Raw genomic sequence first — 17,567 nt, forward strand, 5'->3', positions numbered from 1 at the left:
AACAGACGCGCGGACGCCGAACAGACCTCGGATTCAGGCATCCCCAGGCTGCGCCCCCAGGGTCTTGTATCTTCTTCCCGCCCCGACGAGGGTCGCAGAGGCGCCAGCATGTCCAGCGAGCCGAGCGCGCCGGGAGGCTCACCCAGGACCCCTCGCCCTGGGACCCAGAAGTCGTCCGGTTCGGCGACCAAGAAGGGGGAGCGCTCGGTCAAGGAGAAGCCGCCGGCCGTGCTGCCGCCGGTGGGCGAGGAGGAACCCAAAAACCCCGGTACGCTGGCGGCGGGGCTGGTGCTCCGAAAGTTCCACTCGTGGCTGGGTTGGCCGCGCTGGGCTCCGAGTCTCGGCTCGGGAGGTGGTCAGTGGAACTTGGTCTTGAAGATCCCACTCCAGGTCGGGATCTGACAAGAACAACAACATGGTGTAAGCCAGGAGCCTGGCGCACCCCTGCAGTTGCAGCGACTCGGGAAGGAGGGGGCTGGTGCTGGAGGACTGCAAGTTCAAGGTCAGCCTCTAACAATGTAGAGTTGTGTTGTTGGTAAAACAAAAAGTGGGGGATGTAGCCCAGTGGTAGAGAACCACTGGGTTCAATCCCCAGTACCCCTCCCCCACATGCTGGTGCCTCTGGGACCCTCTCGGGCGGGAAGAGGATACAAGACCCTGGGGCGCAGCCTGGGGATGCCCGAATCCCTCCTCACATGTCCTCTTTCTGCTGCAAGTGATAGAACCCCAACCCCAACTAATTAAGCACAAAAGGGAATTTATTGGAAGGCTCCTTGATACAATTTAACAGCTTTACTGTAAAAAAAGGACTTGCTGTCCCTGGGATGGAGGTAAAACAACTTGGGAAAGGCCTTGATGGTCTAACCTTGCCAGGTGCCATCTCCTTTTCAGAGTTAGTTGTGGGGTTGGGGAGGGGGTATGAGAGCTGGAGAAGAAGCATATTCCAGAAAGGAACACAAGATAGGAGATAGGATAGGATCCCCTGGTTACATTAAACACACACACACACACACACACACACACACACACACACACGGCTGCTGTATGGAGAACAGAGCAGAAGGGGCAGCGAATAGATTCAGAGAGATGGGTTAGGAGACAGCCGGTCCAGGAACAGTGGTAGTTGGGGAGGCAGTAATGGTGGAGAGGAGTGGATGGGTTAGGCTTCTCGGGGTGGAAGTAATAATTTGGCCAAGGCCTGGATAGGGTGGGGAGTTAGGAACACAGCAACACGTTCAGGGTTCTGGACTGGGAGCTGGGTGAGCGGAGGAGCCATTCTTGGAGAAGGGAAAGTTGGAAGGAGGGGCATGCCAAGGAGGGCCCCCAAGGGGGGGTTATCGAGGCAGCTGGACATGGGGGTCTGCAGTGCTGAAGAGAGTCCAAGGCGGAGAAGCATCTTTGGGAGCTGCTAATGTCTCGGCATGGTTAAGCCGTGGGAAGTGAGAGAAGTAGAGAGGAAGGAGGGAGTATAACTAACTAGAGGAGAGGACTCAGGACACAGCCGTATGTGGAGAAGGAGGAGCTGGTGCGGGATCCTGAACGGCTTTGACCCAGAGGTATGAGTGCATGGGGACCCTGGGTAGAGAAGCAAGCAGGTCACCAGGGTCCTTTTAGCAGGCACCCTGTTGTGCTCTGGTGAGGGCAGATGTGGGGCTCAGATGGGGAAGGGTGCAATGGCTGATGCAGGAAGGTATATAGGTTTAGAGAAAATCCTATCCAATAGCTTCTATTTTTCAAGAAGCTATAAGGCAAAGTCCTTATGGAGCATGAAGAAGGGATGAGAGAGGGAGGAGGAGAGGAGCCATCATCGCCCTCTGGCAGGGTACCATTGACTAAAGTGCATTTCCACCATCGCATGGTTGGTCTTATCTTTTTCCTTTGGTGGGGTGGGGGTGCTAGGGATTAAACCTAAGGTTTTGTCACATGCTAGGCAAGCAAGCTGTCTTCTACTGAGGTACATCCCCAGCCCTGTCACTTGAAATTCTATGGGAGAGCCCATGTAATCAGAATCTCCGGGGATGGGACCCAGGAAGCTGTTTTAACGGGCTGCCTACCCGGTGCTTTGTAAAAAAGATTAAAGTTTGACGATCTCTGTTCTTGAGAAAGGGGTGTGTAATGAAGCAAGGGGTGCCCTCTGCCCAGGATTCAGTCTGGGCATGAAGAGAGGCTGTCTGATGGGGTCACCCCCACCTCCCTATGCCTTCTCTTGGCACTTGGTGCACTGGGCTGACATTGCCTGTGCCTGGGGACAACGTGTCTCTCTCACCCCTTCTCCACTGAACCCAGGAGCCTCAAACTTCTCTGCATCGCACCATCCCTCTATACCCTAGGGGCAGGCTACCTACTGGTCGGCTATAGGAGTCCCTCCAGGGCACCTTTCACATCCTTTTGCCCCTTGCTGTGAGCTCTTGCCTTCTCACCACTTCCTTTCAACTGTTCTCAGCATTGGTCTTCACAACAGGGCTTACTTTTAAAAACAGCTCTAAAGATGGGATCCCAGGTAGGGCGGGCTCCTGGCTTACCCCTCTAATCCCAGCCACTAGTCAGGCTGAGGCAGAAGGATGACAAGTTCTAGGTCAGCCTCAGCTTCCTTCAGCGTCCCCCCACTCCCTCCAGCAGCACCTGCTGCTACTGGCCTGGGTGGTGTTGCTGTGGGACTCCAGGTTGGTGGCACCGTGGTAGGGACCTCTTCCATCTCCAAGAACTTCTTCCTGGATTATCCATTGGGAGAACTGAAAACAGCAGGTATCTCGTGGGGTCTCAGACACCTTAGGTTTGCAGAGCCCTCGGGATCGACAAGGTGGACATATCTGAATTAATGTAACCCAAGATTGTGTTAATATGTCTAAAGCCTTTAGAACAGCACTGAACGCTAGGAAGGCTATACAGTGTTAAACAAGCCTGCGGCGCCGCTAGACCTCCTTGTACATATAAGGCAGTGGATGGGGGACAGGACTTCACATAAAGCCTGGACTTATGTGAGTGTCCAGAGCAGTCCCTGCAGGGAAGGGAAACAGGGTGGAGCCTAGGCTGTGGACACCCTGTGGAAGGTGGCACACCGCTCTCCCAGGGAAGTTCCTTGGCCCAGGGGGTGAGTGGAAGGAACCAGCACATAAAAGGTGTGGGGCCTGGCGCGGTGGCGCACGCCTGTAATCACAGCGGCGCGGGAGGCTGAGGCAGGAGGATTGCCAAGTTCACCACCGCAACTTAGCGAGGCCCTAAGCAACTTAGCGAGACCCTGTGACTTTAAATAACTTGTAAACAGGGCTGGGGATGTGGCTCAAGGGTTCAGTGATCCTGGGTCCAGTTCAATACAAAAACCAAACCCAAACCGCGGTCTCAGAGCAGCGCCACCCGGAGGCCCGAGGGCGTGGGAACCCGGGCCTGGGGGCGTCCTTGGAGGGGTCGAGGCTCTCTGCTGCCCTCTGACGGTGCGCGGTCACTGAAGCCTGAGGGCGGGCGCTCTACCCCTCCGCAGAGGAGTACCAGTGCACGGGGGTCCTGGAGACTGATTTCTCGGAGCTCTGTACGAGACTGGGCTACACAGACTTCCCCAAAGTTGTCACCCGCCCCCGCCCCCACCCGACCTTCACCGCCTCGGCCTCCATGTCAGAAAAACCCACCTCAGGTGAGTGGCGGTGGCGCCCAGAGGTGCCTGCCAGGGCTACCGTCCATCCCGAGCCTCCCATCGCACCGGGGTGGAAAGGCGCGGGCGCAGGTGGCGTGGGTGTCTGTGCACGCCCAGGGCAGGGGCTCGGCGCGGCGGGGAGCTGGCGGGGCGTCGCCTGTCTTCCAAGTCCCGGCAGAGCCTGGCCTGGCCAGAGAAACTGCGCCCCGGTCAGCGGTGCTCTTCACCCTCGCCGGTCCGTGGAGGGTATTGGTCTTGTCCCCTCCCTCCGCACCCTGCCTTCTAGACGACCAGCGACTGTCGGCGTCCTGCAGCCTCAACAGCCTGGAAAGCAAATATGTGTTCTTCCGGCCCACGATCCAGGTGGAGGTGGAGCTGGACGACAGCAAAGCGGTGAAGGAAATCTACATCCGCGGTGAGTCCGTGTCTGCGCGCCCCGTCCCTGCACGCCCAGTCCCTGCGCGCCCCGCCCCTGCGCGCCCCGCCCCGAGGCACCTTCCTCCTCTCTCTTCGCAGGTTGGAAGGTTGAGGACCGGATTCTGGGTATCTTCTCCAAATGTCTGCCCTCGCTCAGCCAGCTGCAGGCCATCAAGTGAGCGCACTGGGGACTTGGGGGGCCCTATGGAGACTGGGGCTCCTGGTGGCTTGGAAGAGAGGGCAGAGGGCTGCTGAAGTCCCCGAGGACTGTAGGAAACTGGGAGGGGACGACTGCAAGGAAGGGTGTGGTTGGAAGGACTGTGAGTAGGGGTTTCAGCAGGTGACCTCCAGCTGTTTCTGTTCTTCCTGCCCATTCAGCTTTTGGAAGGTGGGGCTGACCGATAATACCCTAACCACCTTCATCGCCCTCCTGCCTCTTTGTTCATCCACGCTCAGGTCAGCACTGGGGAGAGGCCGCCACGCCTGGGGAGTCTGGCTGGGTGGGCCACGATGGGGAGTCTGCGTGCAGAAGTGGCAAGTCCCAGCTCTGGTATGCCTGGGTGGCATCCCAGGGAAAGCAGGGCTCTGTCAGTGTGTGCTGGATCAGGAAACTCCCAACGGACAAGAAGTCCTGTTTCAGCCTACACCAGTATCCAAACAGCCCAAACTTTGGGCGTCACCCCGTTTCTGCCAGTCCTGCTACCCTCTATCCTTCCAAGCCATCTCTCTTGTTCCCTAGTCCACGATTAGGCTTCAGGAATAAATACTGCAGGGCAGTGTAGGGACTGTGCAGTGGGAGGAGTGGTTGGGGGTGGCAGGAAGAAGCCCACCCACCTTATGAGTGAGGGGCAGGAAGAGGTGGATGACTGCCTTCGAGGGTGATACTGAGCTGAGCCCTGGAGGACTAGGTGCAAGCCAGGCCAGGCTTTAGGAAGGGATATTCCTGCACAGGAAGGCCCGGGAGTGAGGATGGGGTGGCAAGGGGTGAGGGTGTGGTGAGCTAGTGTGACTCCAGGTGTGGTTTGGTGTGCAAAGGAGAGCTCTCACTCTGCTGCTGGCCCCTTTGGAAGGCTTCCACAGCACCCTTGACTTTTCTTGCTTCAAAGAACATTCCCTTCAGTGCTACATACACACAGAGCTGCCACGACTTCCTCTTGGGGATCGGATGGACATTCCTGTTGAGGTCGGGGACTATGTCTTCTTTTTTTTTTTTTATTTAAAAATTTTATACATACACATATTTAGTTGTCGATGGACATAGTACCTTTTATTTATTTGTTTTTATGTGGTGCAGAGGATCTAACCCAGGGCCTCACACTTGCTAGGCAAATGCTCTACCACTGAGCCACAACCCCAGCCTCTGGATTCTGTCTTCTTTTGTGGGGCTCCCAGCAGTCTTTTTTTTTTTTAATATATATTTTTTTTAGTTTTAGATGGATACAATACCTTTATTTATTTATTTTTATGTGGTGCTGAGGATCGAACCCAGTGCCTCATATATGCAAGGCAAGTGCTCTGCCACTGAGCCACAATCCCAGCCCATCCCAGCAGTCTTTGTGTTCACATCCGGAACACACATTTCAGCTGGGCTGGGGATGTGGCTCAGTGCTCAAGCATCCCTGAGTTCAATTCTGGGTACAAAAAAGAAAAGAAAAGAAAAGAAACATACATTTCATTCCATCATGGGAACTAGAAACACTTCAGCTGCAAAGAAAGAACCATAGGAATTTATTATGCAGGGATAATTCATGCCAGCACAAAACTAATTAAAAATGAATTCAGTTTTGGGGTTGGGTGGTGTCTCAGAGGTAGAGCACTTGCCTCGAAGGTGCGGGACTCCAGGTTCGATCCTTAGCACCACATAAAAGTAAATAAGTGAAATAAAGGTATTGGCCCAACTACAACTAAAAAAATAAATATTAAAAAATGAATTAGTTTATGAGAAAAGACAAGGGAGCCTACAAGACTTAGCAAAAATTACAGATCACAGCCATGTCTACACCCCCAGTGGATCAAGAGGCCGAGGCAGAGATTCACAAGTTTGAGGCCAACCTGGGCAACTTAGGGGTACCCTGTCTCAAAATTTTATTTTTTTAAGGGCTGGGGATGTGGTTCAGTACTAAGGGGGGAAAATTACAGATCCTGGAAGAAAATGCTTAAATGGAGAAATTTCTGAGCATTGATTCAATTTTTTGTTGTGACTTCAGAAAAAGACCTCCATTTTCTGAAAAGCTATTACCCTGTGTAGGGGTCATGTAACAAAGTAACCCCCCCAATTTAGTGGCTTAAAATGATAAGAATTTATTATCTTAACAATGTCCCTGGGATCATCTTGGTGTAGATTCCTGGGTGCTTCTGGCTCAAGGTCTGTCTTGAGGTGGCAGTGGAGCTGTTGACTGGTTGTGGTCATTTCAAGGTGAGCTAGGCAGACAATCTGCTTTCAAGCTCGTTGGTGTGACTGATTTCATTGGGCCTCTCCAGAGGCTGTCCTAATGGGAGAGCAGTTGGTGAGAGTGTCAGAGAGGACCCAAGATAGAAGCCACAATCATTGTCACCTAAACTCAGAAGTGACATACCATCGCTTCTGTCATATTCTGTGCATTTTTAAGGGATTCACTGAGTCTAGTCATACTAAAGGGGAGAGCATTACACAGGGCCTCACTACCAGGAACTGAGGATTTTTGAAGGCCATCTTAGAGAATACCTTACCACAGGTTAACTTTGGGGAGTGACCTTTTCACATGGCCACATTCCTGGGTTTTTAGTATCACATATATTTTCTTAATTGATGGGGGCGGGGGTGGGGCGGTATCCTTTGGCTCTGTTTCCTGACTGCTCTCCAGAGACCCCAACTTCCTGTCCACCCCCCTTCTTGCCTGGCCTCGATGGCACTGGCACCTACTGGTTCTTGGATCTCTCCCACCTTAGGAAAGTGTCTCTGGAGGGGAATCCGCTGCCGAAGCAGTCATATCACAAGCTCATGGCGCCGGACAGCCCGTGAGGTTCCTTGCCCCATCCGCGCCCCCAACTTTCTGTCCCTCATTCCAAGCCATCTTAGCCCCCACCTTTCCATGTCCTTCCAGCACCTCCCTCAGGAGTCCCCAGTCCCTGCTCCTTTGTCTTGATTCCCAAGAGCGCCCTTGGCACCCGTGTTTGCAGCGACCTCTCTGCTGCAGGATCGCCCACCTGTCTCTGCGGAACAACAACATCGACGACCACGGGGCGCAGCTGCTGGGCCAGGCGCTGTCCACGCTGCACAGCTGCAACCGGACCCTGGTCTCGCTCAACCTGGGCTTCAACCACATCGGGGACCAGGGCGCGGGCTTCCTGGCAGACGTGCGTGGGCTGCGGCGCGGGGGCTGCTCGGCGCGGGGTGGCGCCGCGGCTCACCAGCGCTCGGCCTCCGCAGGGGCTCCGGCTGAACCGCTCGCTGCTCTGGCTGTCCCTGGCTCACAACCGCATCCAGGACAAGGGCGCTCTGAAGCTGGCCGAGGTGGGGTTCTCGGTGGGTTGAGGCCGGGGAGGCCGACCCAAATCTTCCCGGAGGCCAGCGTCTGAGGGTGCCGGCCTCGTCCCAGGTCCTGCGTCCCTTCGAGCTGACACACACCGAGGTGGTGGAGCGCCGGCGCCTCCTGCTGGAGAAAGGGACGCAGGAGCGGTCGCGATCGGTGAGGAGCCCCCCAGCCCCAGAGCGATCTGAGAGCCCGCTTCCCAGCTGCGAGGACCTCCGCTCTTGGTCCTCCCTCCCTGCACTGTGACGGTCCTTCTCTCCGAAGCTCGGCTCCAGGCGCACAGGTCTAACTAGTGTTCGCCAGGCCCCTGCCTGAGGGCTCCAAATGCAAACTTCTCTATGGGCAGAGTGTATGGGAAAGGATACTAGATTGACTGTCTGGGACCTGAATCTAGCTCAGCTACATACCAGTCTGCGACCTTGGACATGTTACTTACCTCCGTGCCTGTTTTCACATCTGTAAATGGGAATAATTGTGCCTATCTCCTAAGATTGGGAGCATTAAATGAGCTCATTCATGTAAAGCATTTGGAATGGAGCCTGGCACTTAGCTCAAGAAAAGCTAGACTCTGTTTCTCCCTCAGTATGGGATCCCTTACCTTGACCCCCAGCTCATCCCCACCCATACCTCTGCTCTTCTCACCCCAGACTCCTCAACCCAGGGGAAAGAACATCAGGAGAATGTTTCCAGCATTTAGGAAGTGAGGTGGGCAGTGGGTGGGGTGCTGTCTGCCCAATGGCTCCAGTGCCTTCCTCTGTCCCTTTCCATTTGTCAACACAGCCCTCCTCCTCTCGACATGGGGACTTCAGATCAGACCGTGACAAGGCCCAGGCGCTGGGGATGACCTCTGTTGCGTTGACGGACAAGTCAGAAAAGATGCAGGCAATGAAAGCCCCGAAGGGCCTGAGCAAGAAGAAGGAGAAGCCAGGGGTAGGTGTGTCGGGGACAGGCGGCCGGGTGTTGGGGGGGGACAGGGCAGGATGTGGGCACAGTTCAGAGGGGCGGGAGGGAGAAGGCCCAGGGGGGCCTTTCAAGTTGCAGCACACCTGCTGTCCATCTCCCTGGGAGATGGGACTTTCTGTTCTCCTCTCCTCCTCTACAGGAAGTGGTCAAGAAGGAGGAGAAGTCAGGGTCTGGACAGTCGCCCACACAAGGAGCCCCCAAGAAAGAAGACGCTGCCAAGTCAGGCAAGGGGAGTAAGTGTGAGGCGCTCTCGGGCCCCTTCCCTGCGGGGAGGGCGCGCTGGGCTGGATGAGAGGGCACTTCTTGGCCTGGAGGTGTCTGCCAGGACTTGGTCTTGCCTCTCTCCCACTCTCTTTTTCCTTCTCACAGCAGGGTGATGTGGGGGGCTCCATGGCCCAGACATCATGACAGCTCATTTCTTTGGGGCTGGACCTTTGAGGACCTGTCCTCAGCAAAGGACTCTACCCACCTCAGGGGCCCCTTCCGGCTGTCTTGATTGCACCCAAAGTTCTGATAGGGGGCCTCACTTGGTCCACCCTCTGGGGAGCGGGTGGTATCCGGGATCTGCTTTGTGCAGCCTCGCTCCTTCTCTGGCCCAGAGGTCACCATCCCTGAGCAGAAGCAAAGCAAGGGGAAAGGGACCAAGCTGGGGAGCAAGGAGAAGCGCAGCATTCTTCTGGAGTCCGAGGTGAGCTGCAGGAGAGGTGGGGTTGGGCTTTCCCGGGGCTTCCGCCCCCAGCTCCTCCAGGAACAGGGTGTTCAGCCCCGTACTGTGGCAACAGCCACTTTCTCTTCAGACGTGGTCCTCTTCTCCCCCTTTCCACCATGGGCCTGCTCTCTGGGAGTAACGGGCTCAGCGCTTCCGTCTCCTCCCAACTTGGGCACCCCCCCACCTTTCCTTGTCTGATAGTAGTCCACACCTTGGATCTGTCCTCGCAATGGAGGCTGCCTCCCTAAAGGCCACCCACTCACCATCACCACCCCCACCATTAGCTTGCACGCTTGCGTAAGGAGCAAAATGTGTTCTCTCTGGCCCTCGCTGCAGCTCCCAGGGCACTTTCCAGTCATGACACTGCCCCGCCCCACCTCCGCACGGCTCCTCCTCCCCACCTCCGCACGGCTCCTCCTCCAGACCCTCTCTGCTTTGCCCCTGGGTCTTCCCTCTCAACTTGGATCAGCCTGCTCCCTGCTTCACGATCATCATGGGCTGCCGAGTTAGCACCTCCCAGTTCTTCTCCTGAGGGTCTCCTCCTCAGACTCCCTCAACACCGCTCTATACTGTCTAGGCAGGGAAGGACCAGGTCACCTTTAGGATTCTTCCCTGGCACCAAGACAAGCTCTTACAGAAGAGGTAGTGAGACTTTGGTTTCTGCGGAGTCTTGGGCTGGCCCTGTTCCTCACCAGGTGTTATATACCTTCACGCATCAGCTCACTAGCCACCTCTTGTAGGAGGCTGTTCCCGGCCCCCGAGACTGGTCTAAATGCCCCACCTCTTGGCTCCCATGGCACTCCAAGCTTACCTGTGTTAATTGCTCTGCTCTACTGCATTCCAATTTCACTCTCTGGCTCCCAACACTGCAAAGCTTCTGGAGGATATATTTATCTTTGTGTTCCCAGCACCAAGGACAGAGCCTGGACTTTTTTGTGGTGCTGGGGATTGAACCCAGGGCCTTGTGTATGTGAAGCAAGCACTCTACCAACTGAGCTACATCCCCAGCCCTCAAAACATATATGTTGGTTGAATGAATGAATGAATGGCCTGTTGACCAGCTCCCCCCTCCTCTGCTGCAATTAGTATCTACTTTAGCAGCTGGTTGCTGAAACTACTGAGATGATCAACCCTCTCCTGGAGCCCGTCGAGCACCGGGATGGGAAGGTTTTCATGCCTGGGAACAAGGTCCTTTTGCACCTCAACCTCCTCCGTATGTTTGCCGACCTCCCCTGCCCCATGCCGTGGGGTTGGCTGCCTGGGTACCTGTGCTGGCTCCCTGGGGGTGCACCTGGTTCTCCCACAGTTGGGCATCGAGTCTCGCATGGGCCAGGGAGGGAGAGGAAGTGCTGGGTCAGGGAGGAGGCTGAGGATATTGAGAGGCAGATGGAGGGAAGGGGGTGCACAGGGTGGAGGGAATTCAGACAAGGAATAAGGGGGGCTGGGCTCAGGGAAAGGTGGTCTTAGGGTGAGTCTGGGGATGAACAGTGGAGGAGCCGGGCTGTGGAGGTGGGTGGTGTAAGAGGCACAGTCTGTACTTTCCACCAGGAAACCGCATCACAGAGGTGGGGCTGGAGGCCTTCCTGGCCACAGTGCAGTACCAGGTGCAGTTCAAGTCCAAGAGCATGTCCAAGGGCCCAGTGGGGCTGCTGTGGCTGTCTCTGGCGGTAAGTCCCTGTCCCTGTCTTGTGCCATTGCTGCAGGCAGCTTCTCCCTCCTGATTCCTGATCCCAGGAAGATCTGCAGTCCCCAGTTTTTTTTTTTTTTAAATCACAACATAACTTCTGACCCTCCCTGCTGCGCTTTGGTACAGGGGATTGAACCCAGGGATCCTTTACCACTGGGCGACACCCCCAGTTCTGAGAATTAACTAGTCCCAGAGGACTAATTTTCATTCTTGTCAGCTGTCACTCTTCCTTTTCCTCTCCTAGAAAAACTGCTTTGACCCACAGTGTCCCACGTATACTACGATCCAGGAGCTGATGCTGCCGAGAGACCCCATCAAGACCAAGATCAGGGAGGAGGAGGTCGTGGCTTTCCCTACCTAGCCCTGCTCCGCAGTCTTCCCCGAGCCTCGGCCACAGAAGCACCTCCTGGCCCTGTGTGGACTGACCTCTACAGGGGAGACCTGGGCCCAATAACAAAGTCTATTGCTGTACTTTTCTTTGACATTGTGAACTTTGTTCTAGAAATACTCAGAATACTTGAACTCGGAGAGTCTGTTCATATTACAAGGCCAGAGATGGCAGAACAGTGATGGTTTGAATGAGTCTGCAGTTCTGCTGGGGACATCTCAGTCCCTCTGACATCAGGCAGCCAGGGAGTCCCTCCTCTGGCTCCTCGGGGATAGGTTTTGCCCAGGCAGCCCTCTCTTTCTCCAGCGTTCCCAGAAGAGATGTGCTTTGCTAGGAGCTGCATTCAGCCTCTGGTGTCGGAGGCAAGGACTTAGGCTTGGTGACGGACATCATCCGTGGGAGAGGGAGGAGCAGACAGGCGGGGAGGAACTGAACAGGCCAGGCCCCTAGCATACTCCCTCCTGCTTTTCCGACCTGACCCGCCCCGTGTTTGGTTTGGAAGAGGCCGGGGCCCAGTTTAAGAAAGTGCGAAGTCTTGGACAAGCCACCTGGGAGAGATTGCTAAGTATATCAACACCTACACAGTGAAGGTTGGGCAGTAAACACGGTAGTCAGCAACTGAAACCAGAGACACCAGGCAGCTGTGAGGGTCCTGGCATGGGCCAACCTTGTCCTGGAGTACCACCTCCACTGAGAATAAACGTGCCCAGAGCGCAGGACTGGCTTCTGGGGAGCCTCCCGAGAAGGTACAGAGGTCACACGCCTGCCTCACCTGAGCAGCCTGCACCTGCTCCACATCCCTCACTACTTTGCCTCTACTCACCCTAAACTGCCGTCCCACCTGGTGTGTGGCCTTGGCTTTCACAGGGCCCTGCGAGCGCCTGCATCCCTCTTGCTCTGTTGGCCCCCACTGCCTGTCTCCAGGAATAACCTGCCATTTCTTTGAACTCCCACACAGAGCACCTTACCATACCGATGCTGATTGGCCAGGCCAGCTTCTCTTTACCCCTGCCCAAGGCCTCTGAAGTTCGAGGACCTCTTTCAGCCCTTATCTTTATCTCCATACTTTATTGTTAGTGATGGTTAGTCCTGGTGACGTGGCTGTCGATGGGGGGGGGGGGGAGCTGGCCAGGCCTGAGATGAGCCGCCACTTTGTTTTATATTCCTGCTGTTAAATGAGGGTGGCTCACTGGGTCCCTGGGGTCCCCTGCACCTTTGTATGTGTAAACTGAGCTGTGATTGTTTTTGGTACTGGGAGATGAAAGCAGAGGTGCTCTACCACTGAGACAGGGTATGAGTTGCCCGGGCTGGTCTTGAACTTGTGATCCTCCTGCTTCAGCCTCCGGAGTTGCTGGGATCACAGGCACGTGCCACAGTGCCCAGCTGAATTTAGCATGTTTTTGCACTTTTTTTTTTCCCAATTGTAGATGGACACAGTACCTGTATTTACTGTTTATGTGGTGCTGAGGATGGAACCCAGGGCCCCACACGTGCCAGATGAGTGCGGTACCACTGAGCCATAACCCAGCCCCAGGTTTTTGCGTTTTTGTGTGTGCAGGAACTATAACTTACTTTGCCTAGCCTCTGTTCAGGGAGCAGGCATCTGCAGCTCCGGGAGAAAACATGGTAAGGCCTGGATGTGGAGGTTTCAGGGCGAGGGGGGCTGCCTCAGTTCCCTCCCCGCATTCCTGGCCAGCCTCAAGGGAGCCTTTTAGGGTAGTAGTTTGAAGAATCACACACACCACAATTGAAGAATATTTAACTTTTCTTAAAAAAAAAAAATCTTAACCATGAAAGGAAGAAAATAAGAGTATACATTATCTTAACAGCAAAACAGTCATTTCCATATCTATATTTTATATATTATATATATATTTATATATATATATATATATATATGTATATATACACCTAGCACAGTGTGTATATTCTATTCAGTGGGATGTGGAGTGAGGACATGGGCCAGTGCTGCAGTGGCCCCTGGGATGGTCCTGGATTAATTCAGGGTCTCCAGTATTCAAATCCCCAGCCCTTCTCCTGGGGTCCGTTTTCAGCTCCGTACCTGCTACAGGGTTTTCTACAGAGGGAGGCTGGGGATGAGCTGTAGGAAGCAGGGGGACCTCAGCACCAGGCTGGAGGAGGGGCTCTGGAGCTAAGTGGGGCTGGAGCTGGGAGACCTTCTTGTCCTTGGGGGACAGTGGCGTGTGGTCTGGTTTAGCTCTGCTTTCAGCCCTGACCCTGGTTGCTGACCAGAGATGCCAGTGAAGCCCCCTTCCCTTAGCAGTCCCTCTATAACCACCTCCAGCCCTCTAGGGGCAGAAACAACAAGGTCAAGTTATTTACAATACAAAGATGCACATACAATACATACATATTTATAAGAAACCAAAGTGACAAAGAGGGGGGGTAGGCGCCCTGCTCACTGGGGGGCCTGTGGAGAGGGGAGGGAGAAAGTGCATTCATACAGCAGCCTCCTCCCCTCCTCTCGCCCATACTCTGAGCGGGGGTCTTTCAGAAGCGGTCAGCATGCTCAGGAGACAAAGGCCTCGGAGGGGTGGGCTAAAGGGAGGGAAAAGACACTGGAACTTGACTCCGTTCTGAGCAGACCAAGCAACATGCAGGCCCCCCCCCCCCCCCCCCGCCAGCCTCGGCTGATCCGGTTCCTCGATGGCCTTTTCCACAGGAGGCTGGAGGGCTACAGTCCAGGTGATGTGTCTGTGGCGCTATCGTCCAGCGGGGCATCAAAGCCTGTAGGGGATGGTGAGGGTGAGGAGCTGGCCAGGCCTGAGGTGCCCACCTCAGTGCTTTGCCCACCTGCTTCCTCAGGTTCACCCTTCTGGGCCCTCCACCATGACAAAGCTCTCTTCTCCACAGTCTTGGCTTCTTGTCCGGCCTGAACAGGGGTATCTATCGAGCCCCACTTTGTCACACCCAAAGCCTCTAGGTCAGGCAGTCGGGGCTTGGCTTTCTTGAGTTGGGACGTGTCTCTGGCCCACCTGCTCAGTTCTGAACCATCTGATGAGAGCACAAGGCTTCAGTTCTGGTTCCCACCTTTAGGGGAACTTCTGTGGGCCTCTCTAAAAAAAAAAAGCCCTTTCTGAAACTGAGGGGATGAGTGGGTTACACTCAAGGGGGAACAGGACCCCTGCAAACACCTCTCCCACTCCCTGGCCATTTCCTCCTGAGCTGCTGGGCCCCTCCCTCATGGTACATCTGAGGCAGGAACTGGCTTCACTCACCGTCCTCAGGGCAGGACCCTGGTTCATGGCTGTTCTGGGAGTCGGAGGCCAGGGCTTCCTTGGCTGGAGGTGAGAGGGAGCTGTCTGTCCACCTGGCTGCCTCTGTGTGGAAACTGCCCACAGGTGTGGTGCCACCGGATGACTCTCCTCCAAGGGACTTCAGTAGCTCTCTGTGGGCCAGTTCCATGTCCTGGAAGAGTTTCAGGGGCAAGATCTGCTAGAGTCCTTCTACTCATAAGGCCGCTGGGGGAAGAAGGTGTCACACTGTCTAATCCAGGCTGGGCCCTGGGGATGGGACTGTGATTTAAGGATGTGGCTGGGTGGATTGAGGCCAGGAAGACACAGACCTCATTCCTAGGGAATGTGTCCCTCACCTTGAGCCTGTTGAGCTTGTGGGTGAGCTGCTCAATGGTGCGGAAGATCCTGCCCACGTCCCTGAGGACCAGGCTAGGGGGAGAGCGGCTAGAGCGTCTTTGGTCTCCACTGCTTCCCTGCACCTGGGGCTGAGGCTGTGTCTGCAGGCCAGGGTGGCGATCAGGCTGGGAGGGGCTTGTGGGCGCCCCGGAAGAGTCAGTGCTGGAGTCCAGGGGTCCTGCTGGCATGCTGACATAAAAACAGTTCCCTGTTCCCACAGCAAGAGAAAGAGATTAGGAGGCACACAGACACATCTAAGCCACCCTCCCGCTCCGTTTCCCATGACGATAGGCAGAACGTGGCCCCCACACTGCCTGTAAAACCCCTCTCTCTAGATGGTGATTTTGCTCAGGCTGGCCACATGCCAGGAGAAGGAGCTCAGTGGTGAACTAAAGGGAGAGGGGCAAGGCCACAATTTCTTTTGGAAAACGCGAAGAGCTCCCATCGCCTCTTGAAGGGAAGGGGAAGATGTTGGGCTGGTTTTATTCTTTTGAAGGGGAGCAGGCAGGGATCTTTTTCACCCTGTCTCAGCTTAAGCTCTGGGGATGAACTTCAACACTGCCCCTGTCCCGTACCTCACCACGTGGGCACCTCGACCCATCCGAGGTCAGAGGCAGCCAGAGGAAGAGGGCAGAGGGTCCCTGAAGGCAGCAGGATGGGTAAGCACTGAAGAACCTGGGAGGCTGAGTAGCGTGTTCCCACAGTGGCATGCGGGGGTTGGGTGGGGCTGTTTGGAGTGCCAGGGCCCTGGGCACTCAGACTTCCTGCCTCGTATCTCAAAAGTCTAGGTGTCAAGCCCAAGGTCTGAAAGGGGGCTGGACACCTCTGGGCGAGTGGTTTCTGAGAGCTGGAGACTGGACTTGATGGTGTGGGATCTATTCCTTGTTTTGGAGCCCACACGCTGCTACCTGCCCATTCCAGACAGTCGAGTGAGTGTGTAGGGCAGCGTGTGTTGGGTGGGGTCTGATACCCAAGGTCCAGCTCTGCCCACAGTCCCCTGCTCCAGCCTGGCCTGGCTGTGGCTCAAGGAGAAGGTGATTTATTACCCGTAGCCTGTGATGCGCCTTCCACTTCGGGTGGCTCAGGCTTGGACTGGCCACTCTCTGGTAGTGCAGGGACAACCTTGCTGCCTGCCACCTCAGCTGCACCGCCACCACCACCACCACCACCAGAGACAGGAAAGACCAAAACACAAGAACAGGGAAGGGAGAGCAGGAGGAGAGGGAAGAAGTGGGGGTGGCAGAAAACAAGAAAGGGGAAGAACAAAGTGAACACAAGATCACCCACAACCCGTCCCAGGAGGCTGCGGAGGACTTTCCACCACTTCACCAAGAGGAAGAAGGAAGGTCAGTTCCCAGAAACCCAGGAGAGGCAGGAGCAGGAGATGGAGTGGGCAGGAGGCCCTGTGGGTGACAGACCTCACTTGTCTTCCTGCCACATGCCCCAGTTCAGCCTCCTCTTTCTGGCAGCTGGCTGTCTCGCCTTGACCTCACAGACCTGGCCTCAGCCCCCTGCAGCTAGCCTCATCCCACAGCCGTCCATGGGCCGCCCTCCCCACCACCTTATTTACTTGGCCACAGCCCCTTGCTCTCCGAGGTCTTCCCAGCTTGTCTTGAAGTCCCTCTACTCCTAGCTGTTCTCACCACTGCTATCTGGAGTGAGTGGCTGGCTGCAAAAACATCTGCCCTTGTCTTCCCGAGTCTAAGGCTCTTGGGAAGAAGGCTCATTATCCTTCCTTAGGAATAGAAGGTGGGTGAAGAACGGGAACTTTATTGGTAGTTGACTGGTGCCAGGCAGTACGAAATGTCCTCACAGATTACAGAACAGAGTTCAGAGATGATTGGCATTTTGTCTGAGGTCATGCAGACATTAAATGGCAGAGCTAGTGCTTTGGACCTGAGCTGTCCGACTCCAGGAACTTCATATCCTCTCTGTCCTTCCCCCAGGACCCATACCAGCTTCTGATCACACAGTACCCAGGGAACAGGGAAAGGAAGCAGCTGCGTGAGACTTGCCACTTCCCCAGCAAAAGGGGGTTGCCTGTCTCCCATGGACCCACTCACGTATTTTACCTTTTCTTACAACTTTGTAACTTCCTGCTGCCTCTGTGCCCAGAGCCTCTTCTGGTGGACTCCTATCCAGCTCAGGAGACTCCCAGATGCCAGAGTTTCTGGTCCTTGGGGGCAGGTGTGCCAGAGAACAGAGCGCTGTGTCTTTTTGCTCTGCCTGGGCCCCTTCTGGCCCCGGAAGCTGGGTATTGTCTCCATCATCCCCAGCAGGAGCCTGTCCTGGGGAGCCTGGGTCCCAGGGGTGAGAGGTGATGCTGATGACAGAAGGGGTAGGCGTCAGGTCATCTTCGGGCTCCCCAACAGCTGGAGTGTCCACAGTGTGTCCTGGCAGCAGGCTCCACAGGATCAGGCGCCGTAGGTTCTCCACTGGAGGGAAAACAGGGTGATGGCTCCCCAGGCAGGGTCACGCATGCACACCAGCAGTGGGGGCAGGTGCAGAGCAGGCACGGCACTGCCGCTCCCCCTGCTCCCACCAGCACAGCAGCAGGGGAAGCTGGCGGGTTCCAGCCAACCAGCCAATGTCTCTGCCTCTCTCTCCTCA

The 17,567-nt window shown here is 55.6% G+C and overlaps 2 protein-coding genes across 16 annotated transcripts in view; one reads left to right on the forward strand and one right to left on the reverse strand.

The window, feature by feature from the left end:
- Window positions 1–108: 108 nt before the first annotated feature.
- On the forward strand, window positions 109–11,528 carry LRRC71 (leucine rich repeat containing 71; the record flags this gene model as incomplete). Of its 6 annotated transcripts, none has more annotated exons than XM_081306318.1 (15): window positions 109–268; window positions 3,479–3,628; window positions 3,915–4,043; window positions 4,145–4,220; window positions 4,424–4,501; window positions 6,974–7,042; window positions 7,222–7,381; window positions 7,455–7,538; window positions 7,624–7,713; window positions 8,338–8,487; window positions 8,660–8,753; window positions 9,120–9,208; window positions 10,328–10,442; window positions 10,778–10,896; window positions 11,161–11,381. In XM_081306318.1, the coding sequence occupies 15 exons, from the start codon at window positions 109–111 to the stop codon at window positions 11,275–11,277; spliced, it is 1,680 nt and encodes a 559-aa protein (XP_081162444.1). In that variant the 3' UTR covers window positions 11,278–11,381. The 6 variants fall into 6 exon arrangements, 5 of the variants coding, with proteins under 5 accessions (XP_081162444.1, XP_081162445.1, XP_081162441.1 ...); XM_081306319.1 differs by having other exon boundaries at window positions 10,331–10,442; XM_081306315.1 differs by lacking the exon at window positions 109–268 and adding an exon at window positions 1,053–1,556 and having other exon boundaries at window positions 3,479–4,043.
- A 1,529-nt stretch (window positions 11,529–13,057) lies between these two features.
- The window catches only part of ARHGEF11 (Rho guanine nucleotide exchange factor 11), a 111,712-nt gene continuing 107,202 nt past the window's right edge, over window positions 13,058–17,567 (reverse strand). For 9 of the 10 annotated variants that reach the window (XM_081305537.1, XM_081305541.1, XM_081305539.1 and 6 more), the window contains 5 exons: window positions 17,030–17,392; window positions 16,004–16,099; window positions 14,918–15,165; window positions 14,544–14,733; window positions 13,058–14,052 (listed from right to left, as the gene is read on the reverse strand). In XM_081305537.1, coding sequence (XP_081161663.1) covers window positions 14,000–14,052; window positions 14,544–14,733; window positions 14,918–15,165; window positions 16,004–16,099; window positions 17,030–17,392 — 950 coding nt within the window. In that variant the 3' untranslated portion in view covers window positions 13,058–13,999. The remainder of the gene's footprint in view (window positions 14,053–14,543; window positions 14,734–14,917; window positions 15,166–16,003; window positions 16,100–17,029; window positions 17,393–17,567) is intronic. The other variant, XM_081305545.1, reaches the window with a different exon arrangement.

This window comes from Spermophilus citellus (genome assembly GCF_964194105.1).
Source record: "Spermophilus citellus genome assembly, chromosome: 9".
Lineage (NCBI taxonomy): Eukaryota > Metazoa > Chordata > Mammalia > Rodentia > Sciuridae > Spermophilus > Spermophilus citellus.